The 24,063-nt window shown below is 69.1% G+C and overlaps 2 protein-coding genes across 2 annotated transcripts; both read right to left on the bottom strand.

The window, feature by feature from the left end:
* Window positions 1–2,146: 2,146 nt before the first annotated feature.
* On the bottom strand, window positions 2,147–6,291 carry LOC137467145 (menin-like). The gene is given in 19 exon segments (XM_068178701.1): window positions 2,147–2,209; window positions 2,212–2,436; window positions 2,439–2,543; window positions 2,546–2,596; window positions 2,598–2,630; window positions 3,325–3,345; window positions 3,347–3,436; window positions 3,438–3,464; window positions 3,466–3,492; window positions 3,758–3,778; window positions 3,780–3,873; window positions 4,286–4,422; window positions 4,504–4,591; window positions 4,688–4,728; window positions 4,815–4,943; window positions 5,250–5,339; window positions 5,341–5,459; window positions 5,833–6,102; window positions 6,105–6,291. Coding segments are annotated over 19 exon segments (1,800 nt in total). The 5' UTR covers window positions 6,274–6,291.
* A 1,668-nt stretch (window positions 6,292–7,959) lies between these two features.
* LOC137467087 (latent-transforming growth factor beta-binding protein 3-like) lies at window positions 7,960–23,235 on the bottom strand. The gene is given in 29 exon segments (XM_068178640.1): window positions 7,960–8,118; window positions 8,120–8,138; window positions 8,637–8,774; window positions 8,976–9,056; window positions 9,492–9,675; window positions 9,962–10,188; window positions 10,706–10,834; window positions 11,077–11,160; window positions 11,404–11,571; window positions 12,142–12,270; window positions 12,663–12,782; window positions 12,992–13,007; window positions 13,009–13,115; window positions 13,559–13,678; window positions 13,804–13,932; window positions 14,431–14,562; window positions 15,539–15,617; window positions 15,619–15,665; window positions 16,371–16,466; window positions 16,863–16,996; window positions 17,568–17,823; window positions 18,210–18,242; window positions 18,245–18,367; window positions 18,844–18,966; window positions 20,049–20,135; window positions 20,543–20,648; window positions 20,873–21,102; window positions 21,520–21,879; window positions 22,948–23,235. Coding segments are annotated over 29 exon segments (3,648 nt in total). The 5' UTR covers window positions 23,012–23,235; the 3' UTR covers window positions 7,960–7,991.
* Window positions 23,236–24,063: the final 828 nt, after the last annotated feature.

Here is a 24,063-nt window from a genome sequence, read left to right as displayed (position 1 = left end):
GGTGTCCGTCACGGCGGCGGCCGCGGGGATTGGCCGGAGAGCGGACGGTGGGCGGAGGTGGACGCTGAGGCGCTGGCCGCGGCGATTGGTTGACCGGGATGTCGCTCAAGCGGAGATCGGGGGGAAGGGGGGCCAGAATGGCGAGCAGTGATTGGCTGTCGCGCGGAGGGCGGGACCCATCGCAGAAGCTCCGCCATCATTGGAGGCGCCACGCCCCGCCCCGCGCCCCCGGACGGGGACGGCGGGAGACCCCGTGCCGGCCGAGAGCGACGTTCGCAGCAGACTTTGGCCGGGCGCAGCTGATTGGCTGCCTCCTCTGTCGCTCAGGGCAGGCGCACGCTGATTGGCGGAGTCGGGGACGGAGGGCGGGCGGAAGAGCGGCCCGCCAAAACCTCTCGCGAAGCATCGCGGGAGCTCGCCCGCGCGCGGAGGATCATGGGAGGCGCCCCCTCAGGAGGGTCCGCTCCCCCCGCGCCCCCCCAAAAACGCAGCCGGAGGCGCTCGGTGAAGCCAGCGGCACTTTTTATTTTATTATCAATTATTCCACGGCCTCCCCCTCACCCGGGCTCTTGGAATCTCCCCCCCCCCGGTTCTCCCCGTGTCCGGGTCCCCCAAATCCGGGACCCCCCCCAAAAGTCCGTTCTGAGGGTCCCCAAAGGCCTCGTGTTGGGCACCCCAAAACTGAGCTGTGCCCGCCAAAAATCCCCTGCCTGACGCCCCCCTCTGCTCCCCAAACCCCCCTCTAAAGCCCCTGAACCCCCAAATCCAACCCCCCCCCCAAATCTTCCGTCCCCAGCTCCTTGTACCCCCCCAGCCCCTCATTCCTGCCCAAATTCCCCCCCAAATTCCTCCCCTCCCTTTTTGGGGAGAGATTTTTTTTCTGGAAGCTGTTGAGAAAGGGTTGAGGGGGCCGCACCTGGGCAGGGCCAGGCTGGGGTTTTGGGGTTTTTTCGGGATCCCCATGAAGCTTTTTTGGGATTTCCTGAGGAAGGGGCAGGGTGGGCACTGCGTCTCCCTGGGATTTTCTGGGATTCCTGACTGCTTTGGGACCCTCTGTGGTCTGCTGAGAAAAGGGAAGGTGCAGTTGCACCCGGGGCAGCTCCGGGCTGGAATATTGGGGTTTCTGGGGCTCCCCGGGACCCTTTTTGGGGCTCCCTACGAATCTTTTCGGGGTCTCTTGAGGAAGGGCAGGGGGGACACTGCATCTCCCTGGGATTTTGGGGAGTTGGGGCTCCCTAAGACCGTTTTTGGGGCTCCCCGGGACCCTTTTTTGGGGCTCCCTAGGAGACTTTTTGGGGTCTCTTGAGGAAGGGCAGGGTGGGCACTGCATCTCCCTGGGATTTTGGGGTTTTTGAGGCTCCCTAGGACCCTTTTTCAGGGCCTCTCTGGGGTTTTTGGGGCTCCCTAGGACCGATTTTGGGGTTTTTGAGGCTCCCTAGGAGCCGTTTTGGGGTCTCTCTGGGTTTTTTGGGGCTCCCTAGGACCCTGTTCAGGGTCTCCTGAGGAAGGGCAGGGTGGACACTGCATCTCCCTGGGACTTTGGGGCTCCCTAGGACTGTTTTTGGGGCTCCCTAGGACTCTTTTCGGGATTTCTTTGGGTTTCTGGCGTTCCCTAGGACCCTTTTTGGGGTCTCTCTGGGATTTTGGGGCTCCCTAGGAGCCTTTTTGGGGTCTCTTGAGGAAGGGCAGGGTGGGCACTGCATCTCCCTGGGATTTTGGGGTTTTTGAGGCTCCCTAGGACCGTTTTTTTGGGATCTCTTTGGGGTTTCTGGCGTTCCCTAGGACCCTTTTTGGGGTCTCTCTGGGATTTTGGGGCTCCCTAGGAGCCTTTTCGGGGTCTCTTGAGGAAGGGCAGGGTGGGGCACTGCATCTCCCTGGGATTTTGGGGGTTTTGAGGCTCCTAGGACTCTTTTCGGGATCTCTTTGGGGTTTCTGGCGTTCCCTAGGGACCCTTTTTGGGGTCTCTCTGGGATTTTGGGGCTCCCTAGGAGCCTTTCGGGGTCTCTTGAGGAAGGGCAGGGTGGGCACTGCATCTCCCTGGGATTTTGGGGGGTTTTGAGGCTCCTAGGACTCTTTTCGGGATCTCTTTGGGGTTTCTGGCGTTCCCTAGGACCCTTTTTGGGGTCTCTCTGGGATTTTGGGCTCCCTAGGAGCCTTTTCGGGGTCTCTTGAGGAAGGGCAGGGGGTAGGCGCCGGGCGGGGCGCGCGGGGGCGGCGCGGCTGCACCTGGGACTGGGCCGTGAGCTGGAGTTTGATGGCGCTCGAGTTGACCTTGGCCGCCCGCAGCAGCTCCTTCATGCCCCGCATCTTCTGCGAGCGGAACCCGCCAGCACCGGCCCCGGCGGGGGGGGCGGCGGGGCGCGGCCGGGGCCGGCCGGGGGTCGCGGGGTGTGGCGGGGGTCGCGGGGGTGGCGGCGGGGGGCGGGGAGAGGAGCCGGGGTCTCCTCGGGGCGGGGGGCGCGGGGAGGAGGCCGGCGCTCGGCGGGTTTTTTGGGGGTGGGCGGCTCCTCGGGTTTGGATTCGCGGCGGGGACCCCGGCGGGCGGGCAATCGCGGGGGTCCTCGGGACCCCCCAGATCTGCCTCGGGGGGGGTGGGGGTCCTCGGAGAGCAGGGTCACCTGCTGGCGCACCTGGGGGGACACACAGGTGGGGCTCAGAGGGGGTTTGGAGACAAACCCCACCCCCAAGCCTCCCCAGAGGTTTTTAGGGGACCCCAGAGCACACTCAGGACACCCCAAATCTCTGGGGATGTCCCAAAAAAAGAGATGAGGGAACTCAGAACCCACTCAGGACCCCCCAATCCCCCAGAGAAGCCCCAAAATAGAGATGGGGACCCCAGAACCCACTCGGGACCCCTTGAATCCCTGAGGGATGCCCCAAAGAGAACATTGGGGAGCCCAGAACCCACTGAGGACCCCCCCAAACCCCCAGGGATGCCCCAAAATAGAGATGGGGGACCCAAGAACCAACTCAGGATCCCCCCAAACCCCCAGGGATGCCCCAAGGAGGAGATGGGGACCCCCAGAACCCACTAAGGACCCTCCCAAATTGCCAGGGATGCCCCAAAGAGGAGATTAGGACCCCCAGAACCCACCCAGGACCCCCCCAAACCTCCAGGGATGCACCAAAGAGGAGATGGTGACCCCCAGAACCCACCCAGGACCCTCCAAGGAGGACACGGGGACCCCAGACCCCACTCAGGACCCCTCACTGGGCCATCAAAACACCAAGGAAGGTGGCCCAGCCCCCACGCAGCACACAGGAGGGGCTCCCCTGCCCCCGGGGCCCCCCCAGAAGCCCCAGGGGGACCCCCAAAAGCCTCACCTGGCCATCGAAGCGGCCCAGGTGACTGCACGAGGAAGGTGGCCCAGCCCACGTGCAGGACGGGCGTGGGGCTCCCCTCCTCCCACCTGCAGATGCCGTCGTAGAAGCGCAGGCAGGTGAGCGAAGCACTCGGGGTCCTGCCAGGGCTGGGAGACCCCCGGGGGCCCCCTGAGGACCCCCCGAGTCAGAGGAGATCCCCAGAGGTGTGGGGGAACCCCACAAAGAGGGGGCAAGGACACCCCCACCCCACCATATTGGGAGCTGGGGGGGGTCTCTGCCAGTGGGGACCCCCCAAAATTCAGAGCCCTCCAAATGTGGGGGAACCCCCAAAATTCCCCCCCCACCACATCACCCCACACAGCCCTTCCTCCACACGAACCCACCCGGGCTGGGCTGACCCCCAAATCTGGGGGTCCCCAGCTCCAGGTCCCACCTCAGCCCCCGGGGGGGGCTCGGGCCGCCGCCTCCTTGAGCAGGTTGGGGATGACATCGTTGGCCACGTCAAAGAATTCCTTGTAGATCTCCTCGTCCTCACGGCAGTAATTGTAGCTGGGGGGGCAGGAGGGATTGGGGGGCTGCCCCAGGGGGTTTGGGGGGCACACTGGGCTTGGGGGGCTGTCCCCAGGGGGGTTGGGGGGCTGCCCCAGGGGGGTTGGGGGGCTGCCCCACGGATGTGGGGACTCCTAAAGAGGACACAGAGCCCACAAAGGACAGGGGGACCCCAAGAACCCAACCCTGGGTGGGGGGCACAGGGGGATATGGACCCCCCCAAAACCAGGGGCTGGTCACCCCCAAGGACCCCCTCAGTCCTCAACACCCTCCCAGCCCCACAGGAGGGAGGGAGCCCCCCCAACCCAGCCAGGGGGAGGAGCAGGACCCCACAGGTAACCCAAGGACTTCCCAGGTACCTCCTAGGATCCCCCAGGACCCCAAATTTTGCCCCCCAGAGCCCCCCACTCACTCCTGGATGACGGTGGCTGTGTCAGCCCAGGCCTCCAGGGCCTCCTTGACGTTCTTGTTGCGGCAGTGGAAGCCGGCCAGGTACAGGTAGGGGTAGATGTGCTCGTTGTTGTAGTAGGTGCGGGCAGAGTGGATGCCCTGGGGGCGGCGGCGAGGGGTCAGCAACACCTGGCTCACCTGGCCACACCCCTGAGCCCCCAAACCCCCCATCATGGTCACCTGGTGGTACAAGGTGAGGGGGTCGGGTCTGCCGGGGGTGGGCTCCAGCTCCTCCAGGTCGGCCAGGTTCCCCAGCGCCATGGGGTACCTGTGGGGCAGGTGGGGGGCGGCCCCACGGCGGGTTGGGGGGGCCCCAGGGCAGCTTGGGGGGGCAGCCCCGTGGTGGGTCAGGGGTCCCTCTCACCTGTCCAGGTGCCCCATGTCATAGAGCAGCCACAGCAGGCGCTGCAGGGGAGAGGAAGGAGAGATGTGGGGGGTGCCTCTCACCTGGGCTGGCCCTGCCCCACACCCGAGCCAGCCCTGCCCCACACCTGCTGCAGCTGCAGCAGCTCCAGGCTGTCGGTGTGGCCGTCGATGGACGGGTTGATGGCACACACCATGAACGCCACCTCCATGTGCCGTGTGCAGCGCAGGTAGGAGCCCTTCAGGTACAGCCAGCTCTGGGGACAGATGACACAGGGGACACAGGTGACACAGGGGACACGGGGACACATCCACCTGTGCCCCCTCACTGCACTGCCAGTGCTGTCTGTCCCAGGGGTTCTCCAGTGTCCCCACCTGCCAAACACCCCCTTGAAACCCCCTGTTCCCATCCCCCTGTCCCAGTGGGGACCCCCTGCCCTCGCACCCCTGCCCCCCCATTCTCGCACCCTCTCAGCCCCTCCTGTGTCCCCACTGTCCCCCTGACCCCCCCCATGTCCCCACTGTCCCCCCTGACCCCCCTCCACCCCCATGTCCCCCCGTACCCTCTCGGCCACCCCGGCCTGCACGGGCTGTCCCCTCCTGTCCTCGTTGCCCTTCCCGTGCCAGGTGACCTCGGCAGTCTGGGACCCCCCCGGCCCCAAAGGCCACCCAGGCGTGGTCCTCGCTCAGGGCCAGGTGCACGTCCGGCAGCCCCAGCACCTGGCAGGCGCCGACCACGGCGAAGGCCACACCTGAGCTGTCCAGCTTCGTACCTGGGGGGACACAGGGGGGGCTCAGGGACACGCAGAGCCCCCCCAAAACCCCCCTGAGAGGACACAGGGACACACAGAGCCCCCACTAACCCCCCCTGAGGGGACATGAAGGGGGCTCAGGGACACACAGAGCCCCCCCAAAACCCCCCTGAGAGGACATAGGGGGGGCTCAGGGACACACAGAGCCCCCCCAAATTCCCCCATCCCCACCCCTGAGCTGTCCCCAAGGGAGGGGACCCAGGAGTGAGGGACCCCCCAGCAGCGACAAAGCTGAAGAAGCACACAACGCCCACCAGGCCCTTGAAGCAGGAGCAGCTCAGGCTGCTCCAGGTGGGACCCCAGCCCCACCAACCCCCTCAGGACCCCTCCTCACCCGTGATGAAGCTGAAGAGGGACTGGATGTGAGCCCGGTCCTTGAAGTAGGAGCGGCTGAGGCTGTTCCAGATGACATCGGACACTTTCCTCACCAGCTCCCGCGAGGAGCAGCCGTCGGGCCGGGGGTACAGGGACAGGTCCACGGCCCCCCGGATCTGCGCCGTGAAGCGGGCGTAGAGCGCGGCCACGATGGACAGCTCGGCCACCGGGAAGTACAGCCGGGTCTGGGGGTCCGGCCCGGGCCGGGACTCGAAGGTGAGCCCGGGACGTTGGTGGGGAGGACTCGGTTGACGGCCAGGAAATGCTCCACGAAGCCCAGCACCAGCGAGAGCAGCACCAGGTCGGGCTCGGGCTGCCGCAGCTCGGCCTCGAAGAGCCGCACCACGGCGGCCACGGAGCGCAGGGGGAACAGAGCCTTCTGCCAGGGCTTCAGCCCCATGCTGGGGCCTGCGGGGAGCCCACGGTCAGCGGGGAATGGGGGGCCTGGGGGGAGTTCTGGGGGTCCCGAGGGCAGTTCTGGGGGGCCTGGGGGGAGGTCTGGGGGTCTCGGGGGCTGGGGGAGCTGCCCACAGAGGGGAGCGGGAGCAGCGGTTTCAGCCCCACGGTGGGGAAATGGGGGGGAAATAGTGGTGGGGTCCCAGGGGAAATGGGGAGGGGGTTATAGGGGGGATTTACAGGGGGAAAATGGGGCTTTATTGGGGGGGATCCCCCAGAGCACCACAGCCGGGACAGAGCGAGGGGGAGGAACAGCAGCATCCGGCGGAGCCCATGGGAGGGACTGGGGGAAAATGAGGGGTTGGGGGTCCTGGGGGGGTTATGGGGGAGCACAGCAGCGGGGGCGCTGTGGGATCGGGGGGGTTACAGCGGCAGAGAGGGGGTCAAGCCTGGGGGGCTCGGACGGGGAATAGGGGAAGCCCCGGGACGGACCCGCCCCTTCCCGGTACCCCCAAAGCCGCGGAAACGTTCAGGCACCACCCGGGACCCTCCCCACAAAGCCCCCCCCCCCCCCCCGTGCCGGAGCCCACCCAGGAGCCCCAGACCCTCCCTCAGAGCCGGTGCCGACCCCTCCAGACCCGCCCCGGTTCCGGGACCCGGCACCGCCCCCGCCCCTCACCGCGGCCGCCGCCGGCGCGGGCAGCGCGGGGCACGACGGGAGTGGGCGGGGCCTGCGCGCGCCGACGGCCGCCATTGGACGAGCCGGGGAGGTGTGGCTTGATGGGCGTGGTCTTGAGGGGTGTGGTAGCGAGTGGGCGTGGTTAGTGTGCTGGGCGTGGCCCCGACTTGCTCCCCGATCGCCCCAATTTCACCAAAATCCCCCCGATTTCACCCCAAAATCCCCCCCGATTTCACCCAAAATCCCCCCCAATTTCACCCAAAATCCCCCCGATTGCACCCCAAATTTCCCCTGATTTTACACTGAATTGTCTCAATTTCACCCCCAAATCCTTCCAATTTCACCCCAGAATCCCCCTGATTTCACCCCAAAATCCCCCCGATTGCACCCCACATTCCCTCCGATTTCACCCCAGATTTCCCTTGGTTTCACCCCAAATCGCCTCAATTTCACCCCCAAATCCCCCCTCTGACCCCTCCAGTGCCCCAATCTCCCCTCCCAGGGAGTTCCCCCCAAATCCTCCCAGGTGCCCAAATCTCCAAAATCCCACCCCAAAATCCCCTCCAGCCCCCCCCATCCAGGCAGCGCCGCTGGGGCTGTTCCCCCACGTCCTTTATTGGGGTCCGGGGGGTCCCGGGGGGGTTTCAGCGGCGCTGGGGCCGGGTCCAGAGGGTCCCAGAGGGTCTCGGAGGATTCTGGGGGGTCCCAGGGGGCTCTGGGGGGTCCCGGGGGGGGTTTCAGCGGCGCTGGAGCCGGGATCTGGGCGGTCCCCGGTGGGTTCCGGGGGATCCCAGGTGGTCCTGGGGGGTTCTGGGAGATCCCGGGGGGTCTCGGGTGGTCCTGGGGACTCCCATGGGTTCTGGGGGGGGTTCAGCGGCGCCAGGGCAGGGTCCAGAGGGTCCCGGGCAGCCCCAGAGGGTCCCGGGGGGGGTTCAGCGGCGCCGGGACCGGGCCCAGAGGGTTCCGGTTGGTCCCAGGGGATCCCGGTGGGTTCCCAGGGGTCTCGGGGGGTCCTGGTGGGTCCCAGCCGGTCCCGGGGGGGCTCAGCGGCGCTGGGGCAGGCAGAGCCCCCCCGGGCGGGCCCGGCTGGTGCCGGCTTTGCAGGCGCAGCGGAAGGAGCCGCTGGTGTTGATGCAGCGCTCGCGGGGGCAGCGGGGACCCCCCCGGTGGGTCCCGACACTCGTCGATGTCTGGGGAGGGGAGGGGGGTGGACACACACACATACACAGGTCAGGGACCCCCAAAATAACCCCCAACATTCCCTAAGGGAACCCCCAAACTTCGCCGCCCCCACCTCACGGGGATCTTGGCACTCATCGATATGGGGGGGGGGGAACAGGGGGGCCCAAAAATATCCCCTGGGACCCCCAAACCCCCCCCTCCCCCCGACAAAGCCCCAGCACCAACCGATGTTTGTGGGCAGCGGGGACCCCCAGCCCCCCCCCCCCCCCCCCGGGGGGTCCCCAATATTTAGGGAACCCAGGAGTAAGGGGGGGTCCTGACCCCCTCCTCACCTCCCACCACTCCAAAACCCTGGGTCTCAGGGGGCTTTGGGGGTCCCAGCGGGGTTTGGGGGTCCCAGGGGGCTTTGGGGGGGGATTGGGGTCACTTGGGGTGTCGGGGGGGGATGTTGGGGGTCCCAGGGGGCTTTAGGGGTCCCCATTTTCTCGGGGGGGGGGGGGTCTCACCGAGGCAGCGGGTGCGGGTGGGGTCCGGTTGGAAGCCGGGGGGGCACTCGCAGCCCCCCCGAGGGGAGCGGAGGCAGCGGCCGGGGACCCCCCCGGGACAGGGGCACTCGGCAGAGTCTTCCTCGGAGCTGTCGTCACCTGGGGGGGACACGGGGGGCTGGGGGGGACCCGCGGGGGGGGCTTGGGGACCCCACTTCAAAGGGGTTTGGGGTCCTAAAGCGGGGGGGGGCGGGGGGAACGGGACACCACGGGTTGGAGGGGCACAGGGTCACGGTTTGGGGTCCGAGGGGGTTTGGGAGCCCTGGCAGGGGGTGGAGGGGGCGGGTTTTGGGGTCCCACCTCTGCGGGGCCCCCCCAGGCTGAGGGGGCTGACGTCCCAGAAGGAATTGCTCTCGCTCTGCACGGGGGGGCACGGCACGCCTGGGGGGACCCCCAAAATCAGCCCCTCCGAGCACCCCCGGGACCCTCAGCAGCTCCTCCAGATCCCATAGAATCCCCCAGATCCCATAGAGCCCCCCCAGACCCCCCCCAGTCCCACTCAGGACCCCCTCAACCTTCCCCCCCCCCCCCAGAACTCCTCCCAATCCCACTGAACCTCCCAGAAACCCCAAATCCCCCCTAGGACCCTACAGCCCCCCCCAAACTGCCCCCAAATCCCTCCTAGGACCCTACAGGCCCCCCACTCCCCCCCAAATCCCCCCCTAGGACCCTACAGCCCCCCCCAAACTCCCCCCAAATCCCTCCTAGGACACTACAGGCCCCCCACCCCCCCCCCAAATCCCCCCTAGGACCCTACAGCCCCCCAAATCCCCCCAACACCCCCCCCAGCCCCTCCCCCCGACTCCCCGCGCTCACCTGGGGGCCGGGGGGGGCAGGGCCGGCAGTGGGGGCCCCAGCCGGCCCCCCCCCGGCAGCAGCACTCGTCCAGCGTCAGGGGCCCCCCCCCGAGGGGCGCCCCGCAGACCCCCTCGTCCCCCCGCCGCTGCCAGCACACGTCCCGCCGCTCCGGGGGGGGCCGCTCCGGCGGGGGGGGGGCGCTCTGCGGGACCGGGGGTGGGGGGGCGGGGGTCAGGAACCTCCAAATAACCCCCCCCACCCAAATCCCGGCAACAGCGATTGCTGGGGGGGGCTCCCCTTGCTCACCCCCTCACCCCCCGCACACACCTCCGGCCCCCCCGGGGGTCTCACGTTGCCCGGGGGGGTCCTCACCGTGCCTGGGGGGGGTCTCACCGAGCCCGGGGGGGGGTCTCAGCATTTCCGGGGGGGGGGGCGGCGCAGAGGCAAAGCCGCAGCCCCGGGTGGTCCCTGGCACTCGCACCCCCCACCCTGTACCCCCTCCCGCTCTCCCGTGGTGGCCCGGAGCGGGTCTGGCGATGCCCGGGGGGGTCTCCCCGTGCCCCGGGGGGGCTCTCACCGTGCTCGGGGGCGGGCAGGCAGCGCCGCAGCCCCGGGTGGTAGCGCGCCCCCGGCCCGCAGGTGCAGCGGAAGGAGCCGCGCGTGTTCTCGCACGCCCCGTCCACGCAGTTGGACTCGTCCAGACACTCGTCCACGTCTGGGGAGGGGGCGAGGGGGGGGTTCTGGGGACTCCGCGGCAGGTTGGGGACCCCCCCCCCAGGCACCCCCAAAACCCCCGGGACACCCCAACACCGCCAGGAGCTGCAGGGACTCCCGGGGATTGCCTCGGCATTGCGGGGATCCCAAATACCCCAGAGACCCCCAAACACACACAGGGACCCCCAAACACACACAGGGACCCCCAGACACACAGGGACCACCCAAACATACACAGGGACCCCCAGACACACAGGGACCCCCCCAAACAGACACAGGGAGCCCCAAACAGACACAGGGAGCCCCAAACACACAGGGACCACCCAAACATACACAGGGACCCCCAGACACACAGGGACCACCCCCCCAGCACCCCAGAGACCCCTGAACACCGCAGAATCCCCAAACCCTCCAATACCCCCAAACAGCCCAGGCTGCTTCTGGACCGCGCTGCTCGCTCCCCATGCCCCCCCCCCTCCCCGGTCTCCCCCGGGGACCCCCAGGGGACCCCCCCTCACCCAGGCACTGCCGCAGGGCGCTGTCGTAGTCGAAGCCCGCCTTGCAGTAGCACTCGTAGCCCGGCTGGGTGTTCACGCACTTGCCCCCCTTGCAGATCTCGTCCCCGAAGAGCCCGCACTCATCGATGTCTGCGGGGCCGGGGGACACCCCCGGGGGGGGCTCAGGCTCGGCGACATCGCCACGGGCACTCCCGGGGGACACGGACCCCCCGCCCCCGGCACAGAGGGGATGGCAGGGGATGAGGGAAAACGGGTTTTCCTTGGAAAAACGGGGAGCCTCGGGACGGGGGGGGGCGGCAGGGGACAGAAGCCCCCCCGGGGGATGGAGGACTGGGGGGACACGAGGGGACACGGGGGGGGAGGGGTCTCACCGCGGTGTGCGGGGACCCCGTAGTCGAGGCCGTTGTCGTCCTGGATGAAGCCCCTCCCGTCGGGGCAGAGCGCCACGAACTCGGCTGGAGGGGCAGAAAAAACCCTCAAAGAGGGGGGTCCTGAACCCCCAGACCACCCTCGGGACCCCCCAAACCATCTCCGGGGACCCCCCACCCGCCCCCGGTGACCCCTCTTTCACCAGGAGAGCGCCACAAACTCTGCTGGAGGCGGGGTGCAGCCCCCCCAGAGCTCCCCAAACCCCCTCAAATCGGGGGTGGCAGCGGGGTCCCAGCCGGCCGGGGAGGGGGCAGGGGGACACCCCGTACCCGAGGAGGGGAGGGGGCAGGGGTACACCTCGCACAGGTCCCCCCAGCCCGCCCCCACGGAGCAGCAGCACTCCCCCCGCGTCACGTTCGTCCCCAAAACGGCGTCGCAGAACACGGGCAGCTCCAGGCTCAGGTAACACTCCTTGCGGGGGGCGGGGGGCTCCCGCGCTGAGGGTGGGGGGGAGAGGGGGTCAACAGGGACCTCATGGATCCCCCAAAGACCCCTCAGAGCCCTTAGAGCATCGGGGATCCCCCCAAACCCCAATGACCCCACAAAGACTCCTCAGAGTTCCAGGGACCCCCCCCACCCCAGAGACCCAAAGACCCCCCCTAGAACCGCCCCCTTCCCCTCCCATGAGCTCCAGAGACCCCTCAGACCTCCCTGGGACCCTCAGGAGCACCCCCAGGAACCCCCCCAGACCCCCAAGGACAACCCTGGCACCCATTAAAAGCTCTTGTCCCAGGGACCCCCTAAAAATGTCCCTCTCTGACCTCCCCCAGACCCACAGGACCCCCCCCAAAGCTCCAGGGACGCCTCGTAACCCCCCCAGGACCCCCCTAAAACACCAGTGATGCCCCAGAACCCCCTCAGGACCCCCCCAAAACCCCAGGGCTGCCCCAGAACCCCTCAGGGCTCCTCCCCCCATTTTTTCCATGGATCCTCCAGTGGCACCCCCAGATTCCCACGGACCCCCCCGTTATCCCCCCCCTCCCCCCACGCCCCGGCCACCCCCTCACGGAGGCAGCGGCGCCCGTCGGGGCTGGGGGCGAATCCGGGGGGGCAGCGGCAGCTGAAGGAGCCCTCGAGGTTGGTGCAGGTGCCGGGCGGGGGGCACAGCCCCGGGTCCAGCGCGCACTCATCGATGTCTGGCGGGGGGGGGGGGATTTGAGACTCACGGGGGCACCCCCAAAGACCCCCCCCAAGGACCCCTCGGGCACGATGGGGAGGGGTCTCCCCACCCCCACGCCAGCAGCGGTGGCCACGCGTATCCCGAGGTGGGCGGGGGGGTATGGGCGTGTGGGGCTCTTTTGGGGCTCTTTTGGGGGGGTTATTTTGGGGAGGGTCTCACTCCACTCTCCCTGGCAGCGCATACCCGGTGGGGGCTGTTTTGGGGGGGGTGTTTGGGGGTTTATTTGAGGCGGGGGTCTCCACACTCACCCTGGCAGCGTAGGCGCGTACGCGGGGCGGGGGGGGGTTCTGGGGGGCTCCCAGGTGGGAGGGCTGTTTGGGGAGGGGTCTCGGGGGTCTCGGCACTCACCCTGGCAGCGCCGGCCGTGCAGCAGCGCGTACCCGGGGGGGCACAGGCACCGGTAGGACCCCGCCGTGTTCACGCAGTCCCCCCCCACGCAGGCGGCCGCGAACTCGCACTCGTCGATGTCTGGGGGGGGGGGGGGGGGTGAGGGGGGGAGAAAGACGAGACCCCCGTGTGTGGGACCCCCCAAACCCCGACACCCCCCCCCCCCCCCCAGAGCCCCCCCAATCCCGACAACCTCCCCCAGATCCACCCCCGGACCCGGAAATCCCGGGAGTCCCCCCAGCCCCCCACTGCCCCCCCAACCCCCAGAGCCCCCCCAGGTTTGGGGGTACCTTGGCAGCGGGGGGGGGTCCCGCGCCGGCTGCAGCCCGGGGGGGCACTGGCACTTGTAGGATCCGGGGGTGTTGACGCAGCTCCCCCCGGGGCAGAGCCCCCCGGCCTCGCACTCGTTCACATCTGGGTGACCCCAGTCAGCCCCCACGCCTGGGGGGGGGTCCCTGGGGAGGGGGGGCTGGGGCGGGGGGGGGGCCCTTGGGGGGAGTTTTGGGGGGTCTGGGGCAGGGGGTGCACGAGGTGGGTGTAGGGATGGGGTTCCCGGGGGGGAACTGGGTTGGGGGGCCCGAGGTGGGAACGAGGGGATATTGAGGAGGGGGTTCAAGGGGGGGGGATCCCCAAGAGGGGGGTCGCAGATAAAGGGGTCCCAAGAGGGTTTGGGGGGGTCCTGTGTGACCCCAGGGGGATCCCAGGGGGCTTGGGAGGGTCCCGGGGGGTGGGGGGTTAGGGAGTCCCAGAGGAGTTTGGGAGGATCCCAGGGGTTTTGGGGGTCCTGAGGGGGTTTGGGGGGTCCTGGGGGTTTTGAGGGATCCCGGGGGGTTTTGGGGGGTCCCGGGCGTGCTGACCGAGGCAGGCGCCGTTGAGGCCGCGGAAGCCGGGGGGGCAGGGGGTGCACACGAAGCCCCCAGGCTGGTTCTCACACTTGGAGTCGGGGCACGTCCCCACATCCAGGCACTCGTTGATGTCTGGGGGGGGTGGCAGGGGGACATTGGGGACACAGGGGACACCCCACAGCATCCCGTGGTGTGGTTCGCCCCTCCGAGGTGCCCTGTCCCCGTCCCTGGTGCCTTCGTGTCCCCAGCCCCGTCACCTTCGCAGAGCGGTGGCCGCGAGCCCTTGCGCCGGTAGCCCGGGTGGCACTCGCACTTGTAGTGGCCTGGCACGTTGGAGCAGGTGCCACCGTCCCCGCACACGTCACCCTTGGCACACTCGTCGATGTCTGAGGGGACACGCGGGGTCATTTGCCCTGTCCCCAACCACGGGCAGTGTCCCCAACCCTGTCCCCTGTCCCCAAACCTATCCCATGTCCCCAAACCTGTCCCCAACCTTGTTTCATGTCCCCAACCCCGGGCAGTGTCCCCAACCCTGTCCTGCATCCCCGAACCCATCCCATGTCCCCATCCCTGTCCCCAACCCTGCCTTGCATCCTCAAACCCATCCCCAATCCTGTCCCCAACCCCAGGCAGTGTCCCCATCCCTATCCCCAACCCTATCCTGCATCCCCAAGCCTGTCCCCAACCCTGTCTCACGTCCCCATCCCTGTCCCCAACCCTGTCCTGCATCCCCAAACCCATCCCCAATCCTGTCCCCAACCCTGTCCCCTGTCCCCAACCCTGTCCCTTGTCCCCAAGCCCATGCACTGCCCCCACCTCCCATTCCGTGTCCCCCACCCCGTGCCGTGTCCCCGAGTCCCCGAGCCCTCCCGACCCCCCCATACCTGCGCAGGTGCGCAGCCCCTTGTGCAGGCGCAGCTGGAAGCCGCGGTGACAGTGACACGTGTAGGAGCCACCGGTGTTCATGCAGACCCCGCGCCCCGCCCCGCACGGCTCCGCCTCGCACTCGTTCACGTCTGGACAGGTGTGCCACACGTGTGTCACCAGGTGTGTCACAGGCGTGTCACCAGTCTGTCACAGGTGTGTCACCAGGTGTGCCACACATGTGTCACTGGTGTGTCGCCAGGTGTGTCACAGGTGTGTCATCATGTGTGTCATCCCCCAGCCCCACACTCGTTCACATCTGGGCAGGTGTGTCACACGTGTGTCACCAGGTGTGTCACACGTGTCACCAGGTGTGTCACCAGGTGTGTGACCCCCACAGCCCCACACTCGTTCACATCTGGGCAGGTGTGTCACACGTGTGTCACCAGGTGTGTCACCAGGTGTGTCACACGTGTGTCACCAGGTGTGTGACCCTGTGTCCCCTCCCGCCAGCCCCACACGGTTCTGCCTCGCGCTCGTGTCAGGACGTGTCACTGCATGTGTGACACTCCATGTGCCACCTCACAGCCCATATCCCCCTGTCCCCACCCATGTCCCCTGTCCCACCTGTCACCCTCGTGCCCCCAGCACCCCCATGTCCCCTCCATCCTCCCGAAGCCCCCCATGGCCCCCATGCCACCCTCACGTCCCCAGTGTCCCTGGTGTCCCGTCCCCCACACCCCCTTTATGTCCCCGGTGTCCCTGTGCCCCAAGCCCTGGTACCGGTGTCCCCATGTCCCCATGTCTCCATGCCCCGATGCCCCCATGTCTTGGTATCCCCATGTCCTCAGTGTCCCCAGCCCCCAGTTCTGGTGTCCCCACGTCCCCGTGTCCCGGTGTCCCCGTGTCCCCAGTGCCCCTGTGTCCCCAGTGTCCCCATATCCCCGATGTCCCCATGTCCCCATGCTCTGGTGTCCCCATGCCCCGATGCCCCTGTGCCCCCCGATGCCCCCGTGTCCCCAGCCCGGTTCCAGTGTCCCAATGTCCCAATGTCCCCGTCTCCCCGGTGTCCCCACGCCCCGGTGTCCCCATGCCCCGATGCCCGTGTCCCCAGCCGCGGTTCGGTACCGGTGCAGTAGCGGCGCTGGGGGTGCCAGCGGTACCCCGGGAAGCAGAGGCAGCTGTACCCGCCCGGGCCCATCACGCACATCGCCAGGGCCGCAGATGTTCCGGTTCAGTTTGCACTCGTCCGTCTCTGGGGGGCACGGCGGGGGCATCCCAGGGGGATTTTGGGGTGACCCCGGGAGCACTGAGTGCTCCCAAGGGGTCCCAGTGGGATTTGGGGGTTCAGGGGATGGTCCCAGGGGGCTCTGGGGGTCTTGGGGGGGTTCCGGGGCATCCCTGGGTGTCTCAGAGGGTCTTGAGGCGTCTGGAGGGACATTGGGGGGATCCTGAGGGGACCCATGGGGGGTGTTGGGGGTCCCAAAAAGTACCGGGGGGGTTCTGGGAAGTGTTTGGGGTCCCAGGGATCCTGGGGGGAGGGTTGGGGGTTCCAGAGATCTTAGGGAGTCCTGGGGGGTGTCCCAGGCGGTGTTGGGGGTTCCAGGGGGATCCCCAGGAGGGTCCGGGAGGTCCTTGGGGGGGTCCCGGGGGGTGTTTGGGGCTCCAGAGTTCCTAGGAGGTACCAGGAGTGTCCCGGGGATCCCTGGGGGAGGTCCCGGGGAGGGGTTGGCAGTTCCAGGTGATGCTGGGGGGTCCCCGGGCCGGTTGAGGGTCCCAGGACTGTCCCGGGGGTCCTGGGGGGTCCCAGGGGGTGTTGGGGGGTTCCGGGGGGTCCTGGGGGGTGTTGGGGGGTCCCAGGGATTGTTGGGGGGTCCTGGGGGGGTCCCTGGGGGCGTTGGGGGGTCCCAGGGGGTGTTGGGGGGTCCCGGGGGGTGTTGGGGTGCCGGGGGTCACTCACCGGTGACCTGGGTGGGCGCGATCTCGGCGGCGCTGCGCGTCAGCTGCTCCGGGGGCAGCCGCCAGAGCGGGGCCGGCGTGGGCCGGGCCACCAGCGCTGGGGACACGGAGTGACACACGGGGCCACGGGGACAGCGCCCCGTCCCCGCGCTCGGCCCTCAGCCCACCCCGTCCTGGTCCCCATCTTTGCTCTGGTTCTTGTCCCCAAACTGTCCCCAACCCCTTCTGGTCACCACGGGCACCGCCCCCTCTTCATCCTGGTGCGTGTTCCCGAAGTGTCCCCCGAACTCTCCCCGAAGTGTCCCCAAAACGTCCCCAAACTGTCCCTGAACTGTTCCCAAAATGTCCCCAAACAGTCCCCGAACTCTCCCCGAAGTGTCCCCAAAACGTCCCTGAACTGTCCCTGTCCCTGAAGTGTCCCCAGACTGTCCCCACCGCCATCCCCCACCCCACCCCCGTGTCCCCTCCGTGTCCCTGCCCTGTCCCCCCTTACCGGGGTACCGGGGGGGGTCGCTGCTCCCCGGGGGCTGCTCCAGACCCTGCTCCTCCGAGGGGCTCCAGAAACGCCGGGAGCTGGGGGGGGACAGCGATGTCCCCTCTGTCCCCGCCGCGCCCCCAGCCCCCCCCCTCCCAGCCCCCCCGCCCCCCGTGACACCCCCAACCCTCCCAGCCCCTCCATGCCCCCCCCAGACCCCTGAGACCCCCCCCAAACCCTCCCCATCGTGCTTGTCCCCCCCCCCAATGTCCCCTCCCCACTCACCATGGCCGGGGGGGTCACAGCTGCGGGGGGAGGGGGCGCTGAGACCCCAAACTGACCCCCCACCGTGGGGCGGGGGGGGGGGACACACAAAACAAGGGGTCAGGGGGGGTCCGGGGACATTGGAGGGGGGAGTGGGACATTGTGGGGGGAGGGGCACGGCGGACTTTTGGGGTGGGATGAGGGACGTGGGGGGGACACTGGGGGGAGGGGTGAGGGACATGGGGGGGACACAGGGATGGGGGGCATAAAGAAGAAATGGGGGGGGCACAGAGGGGAAATGGGGACTCGGGGGTGTCACAGGGACATGGGGGGGCACAGGGACTCGGGGTGTCACAGGGACATGGGGGGGGCACAGGGACTCGGGGGTGTCACAGGGACATGGGGGGGTCACGGACATGGCAAGAGGGGACAAGGACGGGGTGAGGCGGGGGGGGACACACAGGGAGGGGGGGGTGGGGGACATTTGGGGCCCGGGGAAAGTCGGGGGGGGGGGGGGGTGTCCGACCTGGCGGCGGGGGGGCGTCGGGCGGCACCGGGCTGGGGGCGGGCGGGGGGGGCCGGGGGGGCCGCTCGGGGGTCCCGTCGGGGTGGATGTGCAGCGTGAAGTCGCTCTCCCCGCCCTGGATGGTCAGGGTCTGGTGGGACGTGAGCACGTGGTAGCCCTTCCCCGCAGGACAAATGGCCTTGAACGCGGCTGGGGGGGCACGGGGGGGGGGGTCAGCGGGGACAGGGGACACCCCCAAACCGCGCTGGGACACCCCCAGCTCCCCCCGGCCCCCCGAACGCGGCCGCGGCTCCCCCTGGGTGTGGGGGAGAGACCCCCTTTTCCACCAGGCGGATTTGGGGGGTCAAGGGGGGGTGAGCCCAAAACTGCCCCCCCGCCCCCCCCAAAAGGCGCTGTTGGGGCGGCAGCCACCCCCAAAACCCCCCAGACCCACAAACCAGCCACCCCAACATCCCCAAAACCCCCCAGACCCACAAATTAGCGCTGTCAGGTGGCAGCAACCCCCCCGTACCGGTGCCATCCAGGGGGCAGCGCTGGGAGCAGCCCCCCCAGACCCCCCCAAACCCCCCCCGTACCGGTGCCGTCGGGGGGGCAGCGCTGGCAGCGGCCCCCCAGGCCTTGCCCACGCTGCAGCAGCAGGTCCGGCGGGTCAGGCGGGTGGGCAGGGGGTGCTGGCACTGCTGCGACCCCGACACCAGCCGGAAGCACAGCCCCCGCTCCTCACCCGGCTCCGCTGCGGGGGGAGGGGGGGCACAGCACCCCTCAGAGACCCCTCCCCAAAACCCTACAAAACCCCAGAGGATCCCCCAGACACTCCCAAAACCCCAGACCCCACCAGAATCCCAGAAACCCCACTGAGACCCCCCAGAGTCTGCCTCTCTTGTGGGGGGCGGGGGGTCAGGACCCTCAGAGACCCCTCCCCAAAACCCCCCAAAACCCCAGAGGACCCCCCCACCCCTTCAGCCGTCCCCATATGCAGGCACCGGCTCTGGGACGGTCCCAGACCCCCAGGACCCCCCAAACCCCCAGGATCCCCAGGACCCTCAAACCCCTGGAATTTCCAGGACCCCCGTGTCCCCCCCCCTGTACACAGGCACTGGCTCTGGGAGAGTCCCAGGACCCCCAAACCCCCAGGACCCCAGGATTCCCAGGACCCCCAAATCCCTGGAATTTCCAGGGCCCTCCGTGTCCCCCCCGTGTCCCCCCTACGCAGGCACTGGCTCCGGGAGGGTCCCAGGACGTGCCCGGCCGAGCAGGAGCAGCGGAAGCTGCCCTGGGTGTTGCGGCACTCGCCGGGCTGGCACACGCCGGGCAGGGCACACTCGTTAATGTCTGTGACAGGTAGAACACACCTGAGCCAGGTACGGCACACCTGAGCCAAGTGTGGCACACCTGAGCCAGGTACAGCACGCCTGAGCCAAGTGGTGGGCACACCTGAGCTGGATATGGCACACCTGAGCCCGTCACACACACACTGTCCCTGGCTCCACCACCCGACCCCAAAATGGCAGGGCAGAGAGCGCCCGATGTCTGTGACAGGTGTGGCACGGGCAGAACACACCTGGCACAGGTGTACAGGTGTGATACAGGAGTGATATGGGTGTGGCACAGGTGTGATATGGGTGTGGCACGGGCAGAACACACCTGGCACAGGTGTACAGGTGTGGCACAGGTGTGATACAGGTGCGATATGGGTGTGGCACAGGTGTGATATGGTGTGGCACACGCAGAACACACCTGGCACAGGTGTACAGGTGTGGCACAGGTGTGATACAGGTGCGATATGGGTGTGGCACAGGTGTGGCACAGGTGTGATATGGGTGTGGCACAGGCAGAACACACCTGGCACAGGTGTACGGGTGTGGCACAGGTGTGATACAGGAGTGATATGGGTGTGGCACAGGTGTGGCACAGGTGTGATATGGGTGTGGCACAGGCAGAACACACCTGGCACAGGTGTACAGGTGTGGCACAGGTGTGATACAGGAGTGATATGGGTGTGGCACAGGCAGAACACACCTGGCACAGGTGTACGGGTGTGGCACAGGTGTGATACAGGTGTGATATGGGTGTGGCACAGGTGTGATATGGGTGTGGCACGGGCAGAACACACTGGCACAGGTGTACAGGTGTGGCACAGGTGTGATACAGGTGCGATATGGGTGTGGCACAGGTGTGATATGGGTGTGGCACAGGCAGAACACACCTGGCACAGGTGTACAGGTGTCACAGGTGTGTGAACACACCTGACCCCCCCACACCCCTATTGCACACTCACACTTGTCCCCCCACCCCCCCACGTCCCCATGGATGCCCCCCCCGTGCCCCCCACGCCCTCTGTGCCCCCCCACACCTCCCCCACGACCCCTGCCCCTCATTCCCCCCGTGCCCCCCGTGCGGCCCCGTGCCCCTACCCTGGCAGTGCGAGCTGTTGAGCCGTTTGTAGCCCTGGGGGCAGTCCCCCCCGCGCTCCCCCCGCGCCGCCTTCGGGGACCCCGACCCTGCAACATCCCCGCCCCCCCCCGTCACCCCCAGAACGGGGGGGGGCACCGGGGGGAGGCCTCAGGGGGTCCCTGAGGTGGTGAGGGGACCATTGAGGGGGGGGTGTCCTGGTTTAAGGCTGGGGGGGCCCTGGGGGGTTCGAGCTGGGTTCTGGAGGGGTCCTGGGGGTTCCTAGGGCGGTTTTGGGGGGGTTCCTGGGGGGGGGGGGGTCCAGTAGGGGTCCTTGGGGGGGGTTCTGGGGGTCTGGGTCCCCCCCAGGGCAAAGTGAGGAAGGATCCTCTGGATATGGGTCCCGGCCACCTGGGTTTGTCTGGGGTAGGGGGGTCCCAGGAGGGCGGGGGGGATGTCCCCCACACCTGGGGGTGTTCCTGGAGGTTGGGGGGGGGTCGGGGGGGTCCCCGCTCACCCTGCAGGTGGGGACACTTGTGGCACTTGCTCTGTCCCCAGGCGCTGCCGATGCTGCCGCAGCAATCCTCGAGCTTGGTGAGCCCGGGGAGGGGGTTACTGCCGCACTGGGGGGGGGTACGGGGGGGGTCAGCACCCCAAAACAACCCCCCGAGACCCCAAATTCCATCCCCCGCACTCCAGGGACCCCCGGCAGCAGTCCCGGAGCTCGCTGAGCCTGGGGAGGGGGTGCTGCAGCATGCGGGGGGGGGGGGGTCAGCACCCCAAAACTCCCAGCCTCGAACCCATAAAGGTCCCTGCACCCCCAAATTTCCCCCCGGCCCCCCCTCACCGAGTGCTTGGGCAGGGTCTCCTGGAAGCAGCGGCCCAGCGGTTTGTGGGTGTGGGGCCGGGGGGGCGCGGGGGGTTTGCTGCCCGCCGGGGGCTGCGCGGGGTGCGCCAGGAGCCCCCCCCCGCCCCGGGGACCCCCCTCGGGGGGGCGCGGTTCGATGCGATGGACCTGGACCGAGGCCTCGGGGGGGTGATGGACCCGCACGTTCACCAGGGGCGGGGGCACCTGCGCTGGGGGCAGCGGCACCTGGGACCCCCCGAACCCCAAAAACCGGGACCCCCCAAACCCGGCACCTGGGACCCCCCCGAACCCCAAAACCTGGGACCCCCCCCCGGACCCCCAAACCCGGCACCAGCACATGGGACCCCCCAAATGCCGGCAGTGGTATACTGGGAACTCCCCCACGAAACCCCCAAAATTTGACACCAACACCCCGAAACCTCCCCCCACGAACCCCAAATCCCAGCACCCTGGGACCCCCCAAATCCAGCAAGGACACGTGAGACTCCCCCCCTCCCACCCCACTAGGACCCCGTAGGAAGCCCCCCATATGGGCACCCCCAGGCATAGCACCCCCAGAACTCTCTGCCCCCCAAATCCCTGAGGCCCCCCCCAAACCCCCGGGCACCCCCAGCCCCCCCCGGTACCTTCAGCCGAGTGGTGCCCAGGCCCCAGGGGCACGACGAAGGTGGCGTGGCTGACGTGGCCCCCCCCGTGCCCCCCGCCGTGCCCCCCACCATGGGCTGCCCCCGGGGGGGGCTCGGGGGGGGCCGCCGCCCCCCCGGGGCCATCGGCGATGACCTGGACGGCGTAAACGGCGACCTTGGAGCCCGGGGCGGGGTCGGGGGGGGCGTCGGGGGGCGCAGGGGGGGGCGGAGGGGGGGGTCCCCCTGCGCGTCCCCCCCCCGCGGGGACCTGGCAGAAGCGGCCGGTGAAGTTGGGGGGACACAGGCAGTGGGAGCGGGAGCTGCACTGGCCGCCGTTCATGCAGGGCAGGGGGCACACCACTGTGGGGAGAGAGACCCCTGAGCCCCCCGGAGCGCCCCCAAATTCCCCTGAGCCCCCCGGAGCGCCCCTAAACCCCCCGAGACCCCCGGAGCGCCCCCAAATCCTCCGAGACCCCCAGAGCGCCCCCAAATCCTCCAAGACCCCCGGAGCGCCCCCAAATCCTTTGAGATCCCTGAGTGCCTCCAAATTCCCCTGAGACCCCCGGAGTGCCCCTAAATCCCCCAAGACCCCTGAGACCCCCTGAGAGCCCCCGAGCCCCCCCAGGTCCCTGTGTCCCCTTTGTCCCACCCCGGTCCCGGTGCCGTCACAGCCCCATCCCCGCTGTGCCCATTCCTGGCCCTGTCCCCACCTTGGCCCTGTCCCCAGCCCTGTCCCATCCTCATCTTCGTCACGGCGCTGTCCCCACACCTGAGCCCTCCCTGTCCCCGTGTCCCCATGGCTGTCCCCGTGTCTCCATCCCTGTCCCCATGTCCCCGTGTCCCCATCCCTGTCCCCCGGTGCCACTCATTCCACTCAGAAGCCAGAGCCGGTCAGGGTGTCCCTGTCCCCATGGCTGTCCCCATGTCCCCATCCATGTCCCCGTGTCCCCATGGCTGTCTCCATGTCCCTGTCCCCGTGTCCCTGTCCCCATGGCTGTCCCCGTGTCCCCATCCCTGTCCCCCGGTGCCACTCACCCACTCGGAAGCCGGAGCCGGTCAGGGTGTCCCTGTCCCCATGGCTGTCCCCATGGCTGTCCCCGTGTCCCTGTCCCCATGGCTGTCCCCATGGCTGTCCCCGTGTCCCCATCCCTGTCCCCCGGTGCCACTCACCCACTCGGAAGCCGGAGCCGGTCAGGGTGTCCCTGTCCCCATGGCTGTCCCCGTGTCCCTGTCCCCATGGCTGTCCCCATGGCTGTCCCCGTGTCCCCATCCCTGTCCCCCGGTGCCACTCACCCACTCGGAAGCCGGAGCCGGTCAGGGTGTCCCTGTCCCCATGGCTGTCCCCATGGCTGTCCCCGTGTCCCTGTCCCCATGGCTGTCCCCATGGCTGTCCCCGTGTCCCCATCCCTGTCCCCCGGTGCCACTCACCCACTCGGAAGCCGGAGCCGGTCAGGGTGTCGGCCGCGTGCCCGTTCTCGCCGATCAGGGTCATGTTGGAGCCGGGCTGGCACGAGTCCCGGCACAGCCCCTTCAGACACGTCCTCCGGCAGATCAGGGGGGCGAAGACCACCTTGAAGCGCTCCCGGGCCACGGCCGCGCCCCCCCCCGCGCCCCCCCAGCGCCGCCAGCGCCGCCAGCGCCGCCCAGAGCCCCCCCCAGCGCCACATGGTGCCCCCGCAGCCCCGGGACCCCCGGGACCCCCGGCCCGACCCCGCGGCGGGCGAGGGCTCCGGCCCGGGCGCTGGGGACCCCTCGGGGGGGATCCCGGACGCTGGGGGCCCTCGGGGGGGGGCTCCCGGAGCCCCGGAAGGGTCCCGGACGCCGGGGTCCCCTCGGGGGGGGGTCCCAGCTTTCTGTCCCCTCTCAAGGCGCTCCCCCCCAAGAGCGACGCCCAGCCCGGAGGCCGAGGGTCCCCTTCTGGGGGGTCTCCGGGCTCCGGGCTCCCCTCGGCGGACGTGGGGTCCCCTCGGGAGGGTGTCCCGGAGGCCGGAGCCCCCCCGGCGGGTGCTGGGGTCCCCCCCAGGGGTGTCCCGGGCTCCGGGGTCCCCTCGGCGGACACGGGCTCCCCTCGGGGGGGTGTCCAGGGCACGGGGGCGGGGGGATCCCGCCGGACTCGCGACTTCCCGCGGCCGCCCGGGATGGCGCTGGAATGGGGGGGAGCGAAGGGGGGGCCCGGGCGGGGGAGGGGGGCGGGGGCCGGGCCCTGGGTCCGCTCCAGGAATTGGGGGGGGGGGGGGGGGGGGGGGGGGAGTACGGGGCGTGGGGGAGGGGAGGAGCCCGGATGGCCGGGCCGGTTCCAGCGTCGGGCACGGCGGGGGGGGGGGGCGGGGGGCGGCGGCGGGGCGGGAGGGGTGGGACCCCCAAACTCTTGGGATTTGTCCCGTGGCGGGGGGTGTGTGTGTGTGTGTGTGATTCCCTGGATGCCTGGAGCCCCCCCAGAGTGGGATACGGGGGTGCTGGGGCTCCCCCAAATTCCTGAGACCATCCTTGGGGGGCTGCGGCCCTCTGGAACGCCTGAGACCCTCCCCCCCCACATGGAAGCGG

The sequence above is a fragment of the Anomalospiza imberbis genome, unplaced genomic scaffold (genome assembly GCF_031753505.1).
Source record: "Anomalospiza imberbis isolate Cuckoo-Finch-1a 21T00152 unplaced genomic scaffold, ASM3175350v1 scaffold_52, whole genome shotgun sequence".
Classification (NCBI taxonomy): Eukaryota; Metazoa; Chordata; class Aves; order Passeriformes; family Viduidae; genus Anomalospiza; species Anomalospiza imberbis.
Note: the sequence above shows the minus strand (reverse complement) of the source record. Positions and strands in the feature narration are given on the sequence as shown.